The sequence below is a fragment of the Falco punctatus genome, assembly GCF_963210335.1.
Source record: "Falco punctatus genome assembly, chromosome: 3".
NCBI lineage: Eukaryota > Metazoa > Chordata > Aves > Falconiformes > Falconidae > Falco > Falco punctatus.
The window spans coordinates 13,442,767-13,455,180 of record NC_137582.1 but is presented as its reverse complement, the minus strand read 5'-3'; the positions used below and the strand labels follow the sequence as shown (position 1 = coordinate 13,455,180).

Genomic DNA, 12,414 nt, shown 5'->3' with positions numbered 1-12,414 from the left:
TGAGCCAGGGCCTTTGGGCTCTTTACTTGGGGTGAATGCCGAGGAGGGGAGGCCATTTCTCTGCACAGTGTGAGACGGGCAGAAAGAGAATTTGGAGATTGCCGAGGGGAGTTGGACGTAAGCACGCTGCACGGCGCAGCAGAGCGAGGCCCTGGTGGTGGTGGATGCATGCCGAAGGGTCGATGGATGGCAAGGCCTGCCCCAGTTGAGCCGGGATGAGCGTTTTGCAGGCTGTGTGTGGGGCGAGCCGTTGTTGTTGCTGAGGAAGAGGAAGGGAGTGGGAAGGTGTGCCTTGGGACTGGATGTACGGAAGTCCCTGGGTCCTGATGAGTCAGAGCCACGAATGCTGGGGGAGCTGGCTGATGTCCTTGGGAGGCCACTCTCGATTATCTTTTAAAGGTCATAGCTCCTGGGGGCAGTTGCGGGTGTCTAGAAGATTGCTCTTAGGCCTCCTGTCTTGCAGAAGGGCGGGAAGGAAGATGCGGGAGAGCAGAGGCTGGTGAGCCTGTCCTTGTTGCCAGGGGAGGTGATGGAGAAAATCCTCCGCGGAAGCGTTGCCAAGCTGCTGAAGGACAAGAAAGTGATGAGGAGCCGTCAGCATGGATTTACCAAGAGGGAATCGTGCTTGACTGACCTCCCTGTCTTCTGTGTTGGAGTGGCTAGCTTTGTGGACAAGGAGAGAGACGTGGCTGGTGTTCACTTCAGCTTTGTAGAAGAGCCTTTGACGCTGTCTCCCCTTGCGCGCTCACAGGCTGTGGGGGCAGCCGTGTTCAGCATCCTCGTCTATGATCCGGGCAGTGGGATGGAGCGTCCCCACAGCAAGTTGGCAGGTGGTAACCCTCCTTTTCAGAAAGGTCAAGAGGAAGACCCAGGTTAACGACAGGTCGGTCAGCGTCACCTCCGTGCCTGGCGGGATCGTGGAGCAGATCCTCCTGGAAAGTATGCCAAGGCACCTGGAAAAGGGAGGCGTGACTGCTGACGGCCAACATGGCTTCACAGAGGGCAAAGCGTGCCTGACAAATGGGGTGGCCTTCTATGACAGGATTAAGGCATTGGTGGGTAAGGGAAGAGCGACTGGCGTCACGTCCCTGGACTTGTGCAGAGCATTTGATACTGTCCCGCGCAACATCCTTGTCTCTAAAATGGAGAGATGCGGACTTGGTGGGTGGACCGCTCGGGGTGTGATTGGCTGGATGGGTGCTCTCAATGAGTTGCAATGAAAGGCTCGATGTCCGAGTGGAGCCCAGTGATGAGTGGTGTCCCTCAGGGGTCCGTGCTGGGGCCAGTATGATTTAACATCTTTGTTAGGGCCACGGACAGTGGGCTGGAGTGTGCAGCCTCGGCAAGTTTGCGGATGACGCCAAGCTGAGTGTTGCGGTTGATGCTTTAGAGGGAAGGGATGCCATCCAGAGGGACCGTGGCAGGCTTGGGAGGTGGGCCCGTGCAAAGCTCGTGGAGTGCCACAAGGCCAAGTGCCAGGGGCAATCCCAAAGATGGCTGCAGGCCGGGCGGCGAGTGCATTGAGAGCAGCCCTGCGGAGAAGGACTTGGCGGTATTGGTGGATGGAGAACTGAGTATGAGCCGGCAACGTTCGCGCGGAGCCCAGAAAGCCAGTCGTATGCCAGGTTGCGTCAAAAGCAGCGTGGCCGGCAGGTCGAGGGAGGTGATTCTCCCTCCCTACTCGGCTCTGGTGAGAGTGGAGTACTGCATTCGGCTCTGAAGGCCCCCAGCATGAGAAAGGCGTGGACCTGCTCGAGCGGGTCCAGAGGAGGGCCACAAAGATGAGGAGGAGGTGCAGCACCTCCCCTTTGCAGACAGGCTGAGAGAGTTGGGATCGTTTAGCCGGGAGAAGAGGAGGCTTTGTGGAGACCTTGCAGCGGCCATGCGGTACTTTGAGGGGGCCCTCAGGAAAGATGGGGAGGGCCTCCTGACCAGGGAGTGTAGTGATAAGACGACAGGTAACGGATTTAACGTGAGAGAGGGTAGCTTTAGGTTAGATACGAGAAAGAAATTCTTTCCCGTGAGGTCGGTGAGATGCTGGAAGAAGTTGCCTAGAGCAGCTGTGGCTGACCCCTGCCTGGAGCTGTTCAAGGCCAGGCTGGACGGTGCTTTGAGCAAGCTGGTGTGGTGGAAGGCGTCCGTGCCCACGGCAGAGGGCTTGGAGCTAGGTGATCTTGAAGGTCCCTTCCAACCCAAACCCTTTGACGACTCTATCCCTTCCCTGTTCTTACCTCGACCCGCAAACCGTTTTGTTGTGTTCTCTCTCCCCTTTCCAGCTGAGGAGGGGGAGTGATAGAGCGGCTTGGCGGGCACCTGGCATCCAGCCAAAGTGAACCCAGCGCACAGGAGGAGCTTGCGTCAGAGGCATGGGTGGAAGTGCATTAGCGTGTCCAAGCCTTTGTTTGGGCAAGTGAAGGGCTTGTGTCACGGGCTGGAAGCCCACCGGCTTGCCAGCAGGTGGTGTTGCTGCAGCGATACTTCCTAAGAGAGGTCTTGTGGTCCTTGTCCACCCACCCCGATGGCCTGTTGAGTCCCGGTTCTGTGCCGGGTGAGGCTGGAAGAGCCTTAGAAGAAAGGAAGAGGAGGCACCTGAGGCTGGCATGCGGGAGAACTTTATTGAGGCAAAGGAGTGAAATGGCAGGAGCACCAAGGGGAAGGGAGCGGGTCTGAGGTGCAAGTAGGGCGGCCGTCAGCCGAGGGCTCCTTTCCTTGCAGTAGACTTTTCCAGAGCACCGAGGTCTTCCTGCCTTGCAGTGGGAGCAGCGCGGCGGAGGTGCCTCGGTGGTCTTTGGCTTGTGAGAAGGTGTTTGCAGCAGAGAGTACCGGATGTAGCTGTAGGGGCGATGCAAAGAAGACAGTGGCAGAAGAGGAGGAGGTAGGTAGCTCATGTTTCCAGGCACCGCGGGCTGGCCCCTTCGCTGCTTGCTTTGTGCCTTGAGGGGCGGAGGAGCCACGGACGGCGAGCCCATGCGGCAGCAGGAGCCTGAAGGTAGGTCCTCAATCCGTGACTTGGCTTCTAGCGTGTGGTTGGCTGGTATCAGGGGTGGTGTAAGGAGCCCTTAGCAGGGCAGGCAGGCTCTTCTGGCACCGTAGCAGCCCAGGCCTCCGAAGCCATAGCCGAAGCCGCCGGAGGAGACGGGCACTCCCTGGGAGCTGAGGATGTTGCCCACGGCAGCCGATGAGGACGATCCGACGGCGGTGCTCTGGGGGAAGGAGCTGAGGATGGGTCCCGGCAGGGTGACCAGCACGGCGGGAGGCTGGATGACGACGCGGGATTCTTCGCACTGCCTGACGCAGGGCTCGTTGCAGCTGTTAGCCAGCGGGGTGGGTCCGCAGGGGCTGCAGAGGTTGTTGCAGGCCATGTCTGTGGTGTGGAGGGGCCCTGTAAGAGAGGGTGTTGAGGAAGCGGAGGGTGGTGGGGGCGCGAGGGGTGGCGTTACAGGAGGGCAGGGGAATGTGGAGGCGCGGTGTGGGGCTGCGGGGAGCGCGGCGGTGGGGAGGCGTCGGCGCTGCTGAGTCTGGAGGCAGCGCGTGCTGGAAGAGACGGGGCGTGTGGGGCAGGAGAAGGAGGGGAAGGGGCTTCAGGCTCACCTTGTTGACCGTGGAGGAGAAGGCACCAGGAGCAGCGTGTGAGAGAGAGAGGTGCTGGGCCAGCTTTTATGCTGGACCCTGAGGGGCGGGACAGCCTTTGCACAACGCGGTGTTTTGCAGCAAGAAGCTGTTGCGTGCCACAGCCTGGTGAGTAATGAGGTGGGGTGCGTTTTTCCCCCGCAGTTCTGCAATGCAGTGTCCTCCACTTGAGGACATGTCCACTTGGGCCTGGCGGCAGCTTTGAGGTGCAGATATTAGAGGCCAAAGGCTTGGTGTTGATGGCGCGTGTCAGGGCATGCAGAACATGTGACCGAAGCCTAGGAGGGGTGGGGTGTCGTCAGTGAGGTCATGCTGTGGCACTCGTGTGGTGTGTTTTGTGGGTGCGCTGGGAAGGAGGGGCTCCTTTTCCTCGCAGCCCCGGAAGGTTGGTCTGGGCTTTCTGCTGTTGCGGGCAGGAGCGGCAGCCCCCTCAGTGGCATTTGCTCCGTGCCTGCCTTGCTGCCAGCTTGCTAAGCCTGCCTTGAGGCCTGGCCTTTGCCACTGAGCGTGCTCTGTGCGTGCCTTGGTGCCTGCCTTGCTTGTAAGGTTGTAGCTGGGAGAAAGGGGTCTGCGTGTCTGGGCTTGTGCCCCCTGGGGTCCGTCCCTCGGGGTGTCGGTGCGGGCAGAGGCAGAGGAGGCCTTTTTGGGAGAGCAGGCCGTCATCCCGGCAGCCCTGGCTGAGAGCTCGCCGGTCCTGTGACGTGGGGAGCCCTGCCTGGCTCCGCCAGTGCTGGTGCTGCCCGTTCCGTAGCGAACCCCTTAGCTGTGGTGGCACGTTTGCAGCCCGGTGTCTGGCGTGCCACAGTGCTTGATGTGGGCCAGCTCACCAAGGCAGGTGAATTTCTGGAGAGCCCGTGAGTGTGGCGAGAGGCAGAGGTGGAGTGGGAGCGGCAGGCGGGGGAGGCTGGTGAGCCAGGGCCTTTGGGCTCTTTACTTGGGGTGAATGCCGAGGAGGGGAGGCCATTTCTCTGCACAGTGTGAGACGGGCAGAAAGAGAATTTGGAGATTGCCGAGGGGAGTTGGACGTAAGCACGCTGCACGGCGCAGCAGAGCGAGGCCCTGGTGGTGGTGGATGCATGCCGAAGGGTCGATGGATGGCAAGGCCTGCCCCAGTTGAGCCGGGATGAGCGTTTTGCAGGCTGTGTGTGGGGCGAGCCGTTGTTGTTGCTGAGGAAGAGGAAGGGAGTGGGAAGGTGTGCCTTGGGACTGGATGTACGGAAGTCCCTGGGTCCTGATGAGTCAGAGCCACGAATGCTGGGGGAGCTGGCTGATGTCCTTGGGAGGCCACTCTCGATTATCTTTTAAAGGTCATAGCTCCTGGGGGCAGTTGCGGGTGTCTAGAAGATTGCTCTTAGGCCTCCTGTCTTGCAGAAGGGCGGGAAGGAAGATGCGGGAGAGCAGAGGCTGGTGAGCCTGTCCTTGTTGCCAGGGGAGGTGATGGAGAAAATCCTCCGCGGAAGCGTTGCCAAGCTGCTGAAGGACAAGAAAGTGATGAGGAGCCGTCAGCATGGATTTACCAAGAGGGAATCGTGCTTGACTGACCTCCCTGTCTTCTGTGTTGGAGTGGCTAGCTTTGTGGACAAGGAGAGAGACGTGGCTGGTGTTCACTTCAGCTTTGTAGAAGAGCCTTTGACGCTGTCTCCCCTTGCGCGCTCACAGGCTGTGGGGGCAGCCGTGTTCAGCATCCTCGTCTATGATCCGGGCAGTGGGATGGAGCGTCCCCACAGCAAGTTGGCAGGTGGTAACCCTCCTTTTCAGAAAGGTCAAGAGGAAGACCCAGGTTAACGACAGGTCGGTCAGCGTCACCTCCGTGCCTGGCGGGATCGTGGAGCAGATCCTCCTGGAAAGTATGCCAAGGCACCTGGAAAAGGGAGGCGTGACTGCTGACGGCCAACATGGCTTCACAGAGGGCAAAGCGTGCCTGACAAATGGGGTGGCCTTCTATGACAGGATTAAGGCATTGGTGGGTAAGGGAAGAGCGACTGGCGTCACGTCCCTGGACTTGTGCAGAGCATTTGATACTGTCCCGCGCAACATCCTTGTCTCTAAAATGGAGAGATGCGGACTTGGTGGGTGGACCGCTCGGGGTGTGATTGGCTGGATGGGTGCTCTCAATGAGTTGCAATGAAAGGCTCGATGTCCGAGTGGAGCCCAGTGATGAGTGGTGTCCCTCAGGGGTCCGTGCTGGGGCCAGTATGATTTAACATCTTTGTTAGGGCCACGGACAGTGGGCTGGAGTGTGCAGCCTCGGCAAGTTTGCGGATGACGCCAAGCTGAGTGTTGCGGTTGATGCTCTAGAGGGAAGGGATGCCATGCAGAGGGACCGTGGCAGGCTTGGGAGGTGGGCCCGTGCAAAGCTCGTGGAGTGCCACAAGGCCAAGTGCCAGGGGCAATCCCAAAGATGGCTGCAGGCCGGGCGGCGAGTGCATTGAGAGCAGCCCTGCGGAGAAGGACTTGGCGGTATTGGTGGATGGAGAACTGAGTATGAGCCGGCAACGTTCGCGCGGAGCCCAGAAAGCCAGTCGTATGCCAGGTTGCGTCAAAAGCAGCGTGGCCGGCAGGTCGAGGGAGGTGATTCTCCCTCCCTACTCGGCTCTGGTGAGAGTGGAGTACTGCATTCGGCTCTGAAGGCCCCCAGCATGAGAAAGGCGTGGACCTGCTCGAGCGGGTCCAGAGGAGGGCCACAAAGATGAGGAGGAGGTGCAGCACCTCCCCTTTGCAGACAGGCTGAGAGAGTTGGGATCGTTTAGCCGGGAGAAGAGGAGGCTTGCAGCGGCCATGCGGTACTTTGAGGGGGCCCTCAGGAAAGATGGGGAGGGCCTCCTGACCAGGGAGTGTAGTGATAAGACGACAGGTAACGGATTTAACGTGAGAGAGGGTAGCTTTAGGTTAGATATGAGAAAGAAATTCTTTCCCGTGAGGTCGGTGAGATGCTGGAAGAAGTTGCCTAGAGCAGCTGTGGCTGCCCCCTGCCTGGAGCTGTTCAAGGCCAGGCTGGACGGTGCTTTGAGCAAGCTGGTGTGGTGGAAGGCGTCCGTGCCCACGGCAGAGGGCTTGGAGCTAGATGATCTTGAAGGTCCCTTCCAACCCAAACCCTTTGACGACTCTATCCCCTCCCTGTTCTTACCTCGACCCGCAAACCGTTTTGTTGTGTTCTCTCTCCCCTTTCCAGCTGAGGAGGGGGAGTGATAGAGCGGCTTGGCGGGCACCTGGCATCCAGCCAAAGTGAACCCAGCGCACAGGAGGAGCTTGCGTCAGAGGCATGGGTGGAAGTGCATTAGCGTGTCCAAGCCTTTGTTTGGGCAAGTGAAGGGCTTGTGTCACGGGCTGGAAGCCCACCGGCTTGCCAGCAGGTGGTGTTGCTGCGGCGATACTTCCTAAGAGAGGTCTTGTGGTCCTTGTCCACCCACCCCGATGGCCTGTTGAGTCCCGGTTCTGTGCCGGGTGAGGCTGGAAGAGCCTTAGAAGAAAGGAAGAGGAGGCACCTGAGGCTGGCATGCGGGAGAACTTTATTGAGGCAAAGGAGTGAAATGGCAGGAGCACCAAGGGGAAGGGAGCGGGTCTGAGGTGCAAGTAGGGCGGCCGTCAGCCGAGGGCTCCTTTCCTTGCAGTAGACTTTTCCAGAGCACCGAGGTCTTCCTGCCTTGCAGTGGGAGCAGCGCGGCGGAGGTGCCTCGGTGGTCTTTGGCTTGTGAGAAGGTGTTTGCAGCAGAGAGTACCGGATGTAGCTGTAGGGGCGATGCAAAGAAGACAGTGGCAGAAGAGGAGGAGGTAGGTAGCTCATGTTTCCAGGCACCGCGGGCTGGCCCCTTCGCTGCTTGCTTTGTGCCTTGAGGGGCGGAGGAGCCACGGACGGCGAGCCCATGCGGCAGCAGGAGCCTGAAGGTAGGTCCTCAATCCGTGACTTGGCTTCTAGCGTGTGGTTGGCTGGTATCAGGGGTGGTGTAAGGAGCCCTTAGCAGGGCAGGCAGGCTCTTCTGGCACCGTAGCAGCCCAGGCCTCCGAAGCCATAGCCGAAGCCGCCGGAGGAGACGGGCACTCCCTGGGAGCTGAGGATGTTGCCCACGGCAGCCGATGAGGACGATCCGACGGCGGTGCTCTGGGGGAAGGAGCTGAGGATGGGTCCCGGCAGGGTGACCAGCACGGCGGGAGGCTGGATGACGACGCGGGATTCTTCGCACTGCCTGACGCAGGGCTCGTTGCAGCTGTTAGCCAGCGGGGTGGGTCCGCAGGGGCTGCAGAGGTTGTTGCAGGCCATGTCTGTGGTGTGGAGGGGCCCTGTAAGAGAGGGTGTTGAGGAAGCGGAGGGTGGTGGGGGCGCGAGGGGTGGCGTTACAGGAGGGCAGGGGAATGTGGAGGCGCGGTGTGGGGCTGCGGGGAGCGCGGCGGTGGGGAGGCGTCGGCGCTGCTGAGTCTGGAGGCAGCGCGTGCTGGAAGAGACGGGGCGTGTGGGGCAGGAGAAGGAGGGGAAGGGGCTTCAGGCTCACCTTGTTGACCGTGGAGGAGAAGGCACCAGGAGCAGCGTGTGAGAGAGAGAGGTGCTGGGCCAGCTTTTATGCTGGACCCTGAGGGGCGGGACAGCCTTTGCACAACGCGGTGTTTTGCAGCAAGAAGCTGTTGCGTGCCACAGCCTGGTGAGTAATGAGGTGGGGTGCGTTTTTCCCCCGCAGTTCTGCAATGCAGTGTCCTCCACTTGAGGACATGTCCACTTGGGCCTGGCGGCAGCTTTGAGGTGCAGATATTAGAGGCCAAAGGCTTGGTGTTGATGGCGCGTGTCAGGGCATGCAGAACATGTGACCGAAGCCTAGGAGGGGTGGGGTGTCGTCAGTGAGGTCATGCTGTGGCACTCGTGTGGTGTGTTTTGTGGGTGCGCTGGGAAGGAGGGGCTCCTTTTCCTCGCAGCCCCGGAAGGTTGGTCTGGGCTTTCTGCTGTTGCGGGCAGGAGCGGCAGCCCCCTCAGTGGCATTTGCTCCGTGCCTGCCTTGCTGCCAGCTTGCTAAGCCTGCCTTGAGGCCTGGCCTTTGCCACTGAGCGTGCTCTGTGCGTGCCTTGGTGCCTGCCTTGCTTGTAAGGTTGTAGCTGGGAGAAAGGGGTCTGCGTGTCTGGGCTTGTGCCCCCTGGGGTCCGTCCCTCGGGGTGTCGGTGCGGGCAGAGGCAGAGGAGGCCTTTTTGGGAGAGCAGGCCGTCATCCCGGCAGCCCTGGCTGAGAGCTCGCCGGTCCTGTGACGTGGGGAGCCCTGCCTGGCTCCGCCAGTGCTGGTGCTGCCCGTTCCGTAGCGAACCCCTTAGCTGTGGTGGCACGTTTGCAGCCCGGTGTCTGGCGTGCCACAGTGCTTGATGTGGGCCAGCTCACCAAGGCAGGTGAATTTCTGGAGAGCCCGTGAGTGTGGCGAGAGGCAGAGGTGGAGTGGGAGCGGCAGGCGGGGGAGGCTGGTGAGCCAGGGCCTTTGGGCTCTTTACTTGGGGTGAATGCCGAGGAGGGGAGGCCATTTCTCTGCACAGTGTGAGACGGGCAGAAAGAGAATTTGGAGATTGCCGAGGGGAGTTGGACGTAAGCACGCTGCACGGCGCAGCAGAGCGAGGCCCTGGTGGTGGTGGATGCATGCCGAAGGGTCGATGGATGGCAAGGCCTGCCCCAGTTGAGCCGGGATGAGCGTTTTGCAGGCTGTGTGTGGGGCGAGCCGTTGTTGTTGCTGAGGAAGAGGAAGGGAGTGGGAAGGTGTGCCTTGGGACTGGATGTACGGAAGTCCCTGGGTCCTGATGAGTCAGAGCCACGAATGCTGGGGGAGCTGGCTGATGTCCTTGGGAGGCCACTCTCGATTATCTTTTAAAGGTCATAGCTCCTGGGGGCAGTTGCGGGTGTCTAGAAGATTGCTCTTAGGCCTCCTGTCTTGCAGAAGGGCGGGAAGGAAGATGCGGGAGAGCAGAGGCTGGTGAGCCTGTCCTTGTTGCCAGGGGAGGTGATGGAGAAAATCCTCCGCGGAAGCGTTGCCAAGCTGCTGAAGGACAAGAAAGTGATGAGGAGCCGTCAGCATGGATTTACCAAGAGGGAATCGTGCTTGACTGACCTCCCTGTCTTCTGTGTTGGAGTGGCTAGCTTTGTGGACAAGGAGAGAGACGTGGCTGGTGTTCACTTCAGCTTTGTAGAAGAGCCTTTGACGCTGTCTCCCCTTGCGCGCTCACAGGCTGTGGGGGCAGCCGTGTTCAGCATCCTCGTCTATGATCCGGGCAGTGGGATGGAGCGTCCCCACAGCAAGTTGGCAGGTGGTAACCCTCCTTTTCAGAAAGGTCAAGAGGAAGACCCAGGTTAACGACAGGTCGGTCAGCGTCACCTCCGTGCCTGGCGGGATCGTGGAGCAGATCCTCCTGGAAAGTATGCCAAGGCACCTGGAAAAGGGAGGCGTGACTGCTGACGGCCAACATGGCTTCACAGAGGGCAAAGCGTGCCTGACAAATGGGGTGGCCTTCTATGACAGGATTAAGGCATTGGTGGGTAAGGGAAGAGCGACTGGCGTCACGTCCCTGGACTTGTGCAGAGCATTTGATACTGTCCCGCGCAACATCCTTGTCTCTAAAATGGAGAGATGCGGACTTGGTGGGTGGACCGCTCGGGGTGTGATTGGCTGGATGGGTGCTCTCAATGAGTTGCAATGAAAGGCTCGATGTCCGAGTGGAGCCCAGTGATGAGTGGTGTCCCTCAGGGGTCCGTGCTGGGGCCAGTATGATTTAACATCTTTGTTAGGGCCACGGACAGTGGGCTGGAGTGTGCAGCCTCGGCAAGTTTGCGGATGACGCCAAGCTGAGTGTTGCGGTTGATGCTCTAGAGGGAAGGGATGCCATGCAGAGGGACCGTGGCAGGCTTGGGAGGTGGGCCCGTGCAAAGCTCGTGGAGTGCCACAAGGCCAAGTGCCAGGGGCAATCCCAAAGATGGCTGCAGGCCGGGCGGCGAGTGCATTGAGAGCAGCCCTGCGGAGAAGGACTTGGCGGTATTGGTGGATGGAGAACTGAGTATGAGCCGGCAACGTTCGCGCGGAGCCCAGAAAGCCAGTCGTATGCCAGGTTGCGTCAAAAGCAGCGTGGCCGGCAGGTCGAGGGAGGTGATTCTCCCTCCCTACTCGGCTCTGGTGAGAGTGGAGTACTGCATTCGGCTCTGAAGGCCCCCAGCATGAGAAAGGCGTGGACCTGCTCGAGCGGGTCCAGAGGAGGGCCACAAAGATGAGGAGGAGGTGCAGCACCTCCCCTTTGCAGACAGGCTGAGAGAGTTGGGATCGTTTAGCCGGGAGAAGAGGAGGCTTGCAGCGGCCATGCGGTACTTTGAGGGGGCCCTCAGGAAAGATGGGGAGGGCCTCCTGACCAGGGAGTGTAGTGATAAGACGACAGGTAACGGATTTAACGTGAGAGAGGGTAGCTTTAGGTTAGATATGAGAAAGAAATTCTTTCCCGTGAGGTCGGTGAGATGCTGGAAGAAGTTGCCTAGAGCAGCTGTGGCTGCCCCCTGCCTGGAGCTGTTCAAGGCCAGGCTGGACGGTGCTTTGAGCAAGCTGGTGTGGTGGAAGGCGTCCGTGCCCACGGCAGAGGGCTTGGAGCTAGATGATCTTGAAGGTCCCTTCCAACCCAAACCCTTTGACGACTCTATCCCCTCCCTGTTCTTACCTCGACCCGCAAACCGTTTTGTTGTGTTCTCTCTCCCCTTTCCAGCTGAGGAGGGGGAGTGATAGAGCGGCTTGGCGGGCACCTGGCATCCAGCCAAAGTGAACCCAGCGCACAGGAGGAGCTTGCGTCAGAGGCATGGGTGGAAGTGCATTAGCGTGTCCAAGCCTTTGTTTGGGCAAGTGAAGGGCTTGTGTCACGGGCTGGAAGCCCACCGGCTTGCCAGCAGGTGGTGTTGCTGCGGCGATACTTCCTAAGAGAGGTCTTGTGGTCCTTGTCCACCCACCCCGATGGCCTGTTGAGTCCCGGTTCTGTGCCGGGTGAGGCTGGAAGAGCCTTAGAAGAAAGGAAGAGGAGGCACCTGAGGCTGGCATGCGGGAGAACTTTATTGAGGCAAAGGAGTGAAATGGCAGGAGCACCAAGGGGAAGGGAGCGGGTCTGAGGTGCAAGTAGGGCGGCCGTCAGCCGAGGGCTCCTTTCCTTGCAGTAGACTTTTCCAGAGCACCGAGGTCTTCCTGCCTTGCAGTGGGAGCAGCGCGGCGGAGGTGCCTCGGTGGTCTTTGGCTTGTGAGAAGGTGTTTGCAGCAGAGAGTACCGGATGTAGCTGTAGGGGCGATGCAAAGAAGACAGTGGCAGAAGAGGAGGAGGTAGGTAGCTCATGTTTCCAGGCACCGCGGGCTGGCCCCTTCGCTGCTTGCTTTGTGCCTTGAGGGGCGGAGGAGCCACGGACGGCGAGCCCATGCGGCAGCAGGAGCCTGAAGGTAGGTCCTCAATCCGTGACTTGGCTTCTAGCGTGTGGTTGGCTGGTATCAGGGGTGGTGTAAGGAGCCCTTAGCAGGGCAGGCAGGCTCTTCTGGCACCGTAGCAGCCCAGGCCTCCGAAGCCATAGCCGAAGCCGCCGGAGGAGACGGGCACTCCCTGGGAGCTGAGGATGTTGCCCACGGCAGCCGATGAGGACGATCCGACGGCGGTGCTCTGGGGGAAGGAGCTGAGGATGGGTCCCGGCAGGGTGACCAGCACGGCGGGAGGCTGGATGACGACGCGGGATTCTTCGCACTGCCTGACGCAGGGCTCGTTGCAGCTGTTAGCCAGCGGGGTGGGTCCGCAGGGGCTGCAGAGGTTGTTGCAGGCCAT

At 60.2% G+C, this 12,414-nt stretch overlaps 3 protein-coding genes across 3 annotated transcripts; all 3 read right to left on the bottom strand.

Moving 5' to 3' along the window:
• Positions 1–3,059: 3,059 nt before the first annotated feature.
• On the bottom strand, positions 3,060–3,362 carry LOC308060247 (feather keratin-like; the record flags this gene model as incomplete). Its single annotated transcript, XM_080378714.1, has 1 exon — positions 3,060–3,362. The coding sequence occupies one exon, from the start codon at positions 3,360–3,362 to the stop codon at positions 3,060–3,062; it is 303 nt and encodes a 100-aa protein (XP_080234840.1).
• A 4,223-nt stretch (positions 3,363–7,585) lies between these two features.
• LOC308060246 (feather keratin-like) lies at positions 7,586–7,888 on the bottom strand (the record flags this gene model as incomplete). The annotated part of the gene is made up of 1 exon (XM_080378713.1): positions 7,586–7,888. One exon carries the CDS (start codon positions 7,886–7,888, stop codon positions 7,586–7,588), a length of 303 nt encoding a protein of 100 aa, XP_080234839.1.
• A 4,223-nt stretch (positions 7,889–12,111) lies between these two features.
• LOC308060245 (feather keratin-like) lies at positions 12,112–12,414 on the bottom strand (the record flags this gene model as incomplete). The annotated part of the gene is made up of 1 exon (XM_080378712.1): positions 12,112–12,414. The coding sequence occupies one exon, from the start codon at positions 12,412–12,414 to the stop codon at positions 12,112–12,114; it is 303 nt and encodes a 100-aa protein (XP_080234838.1).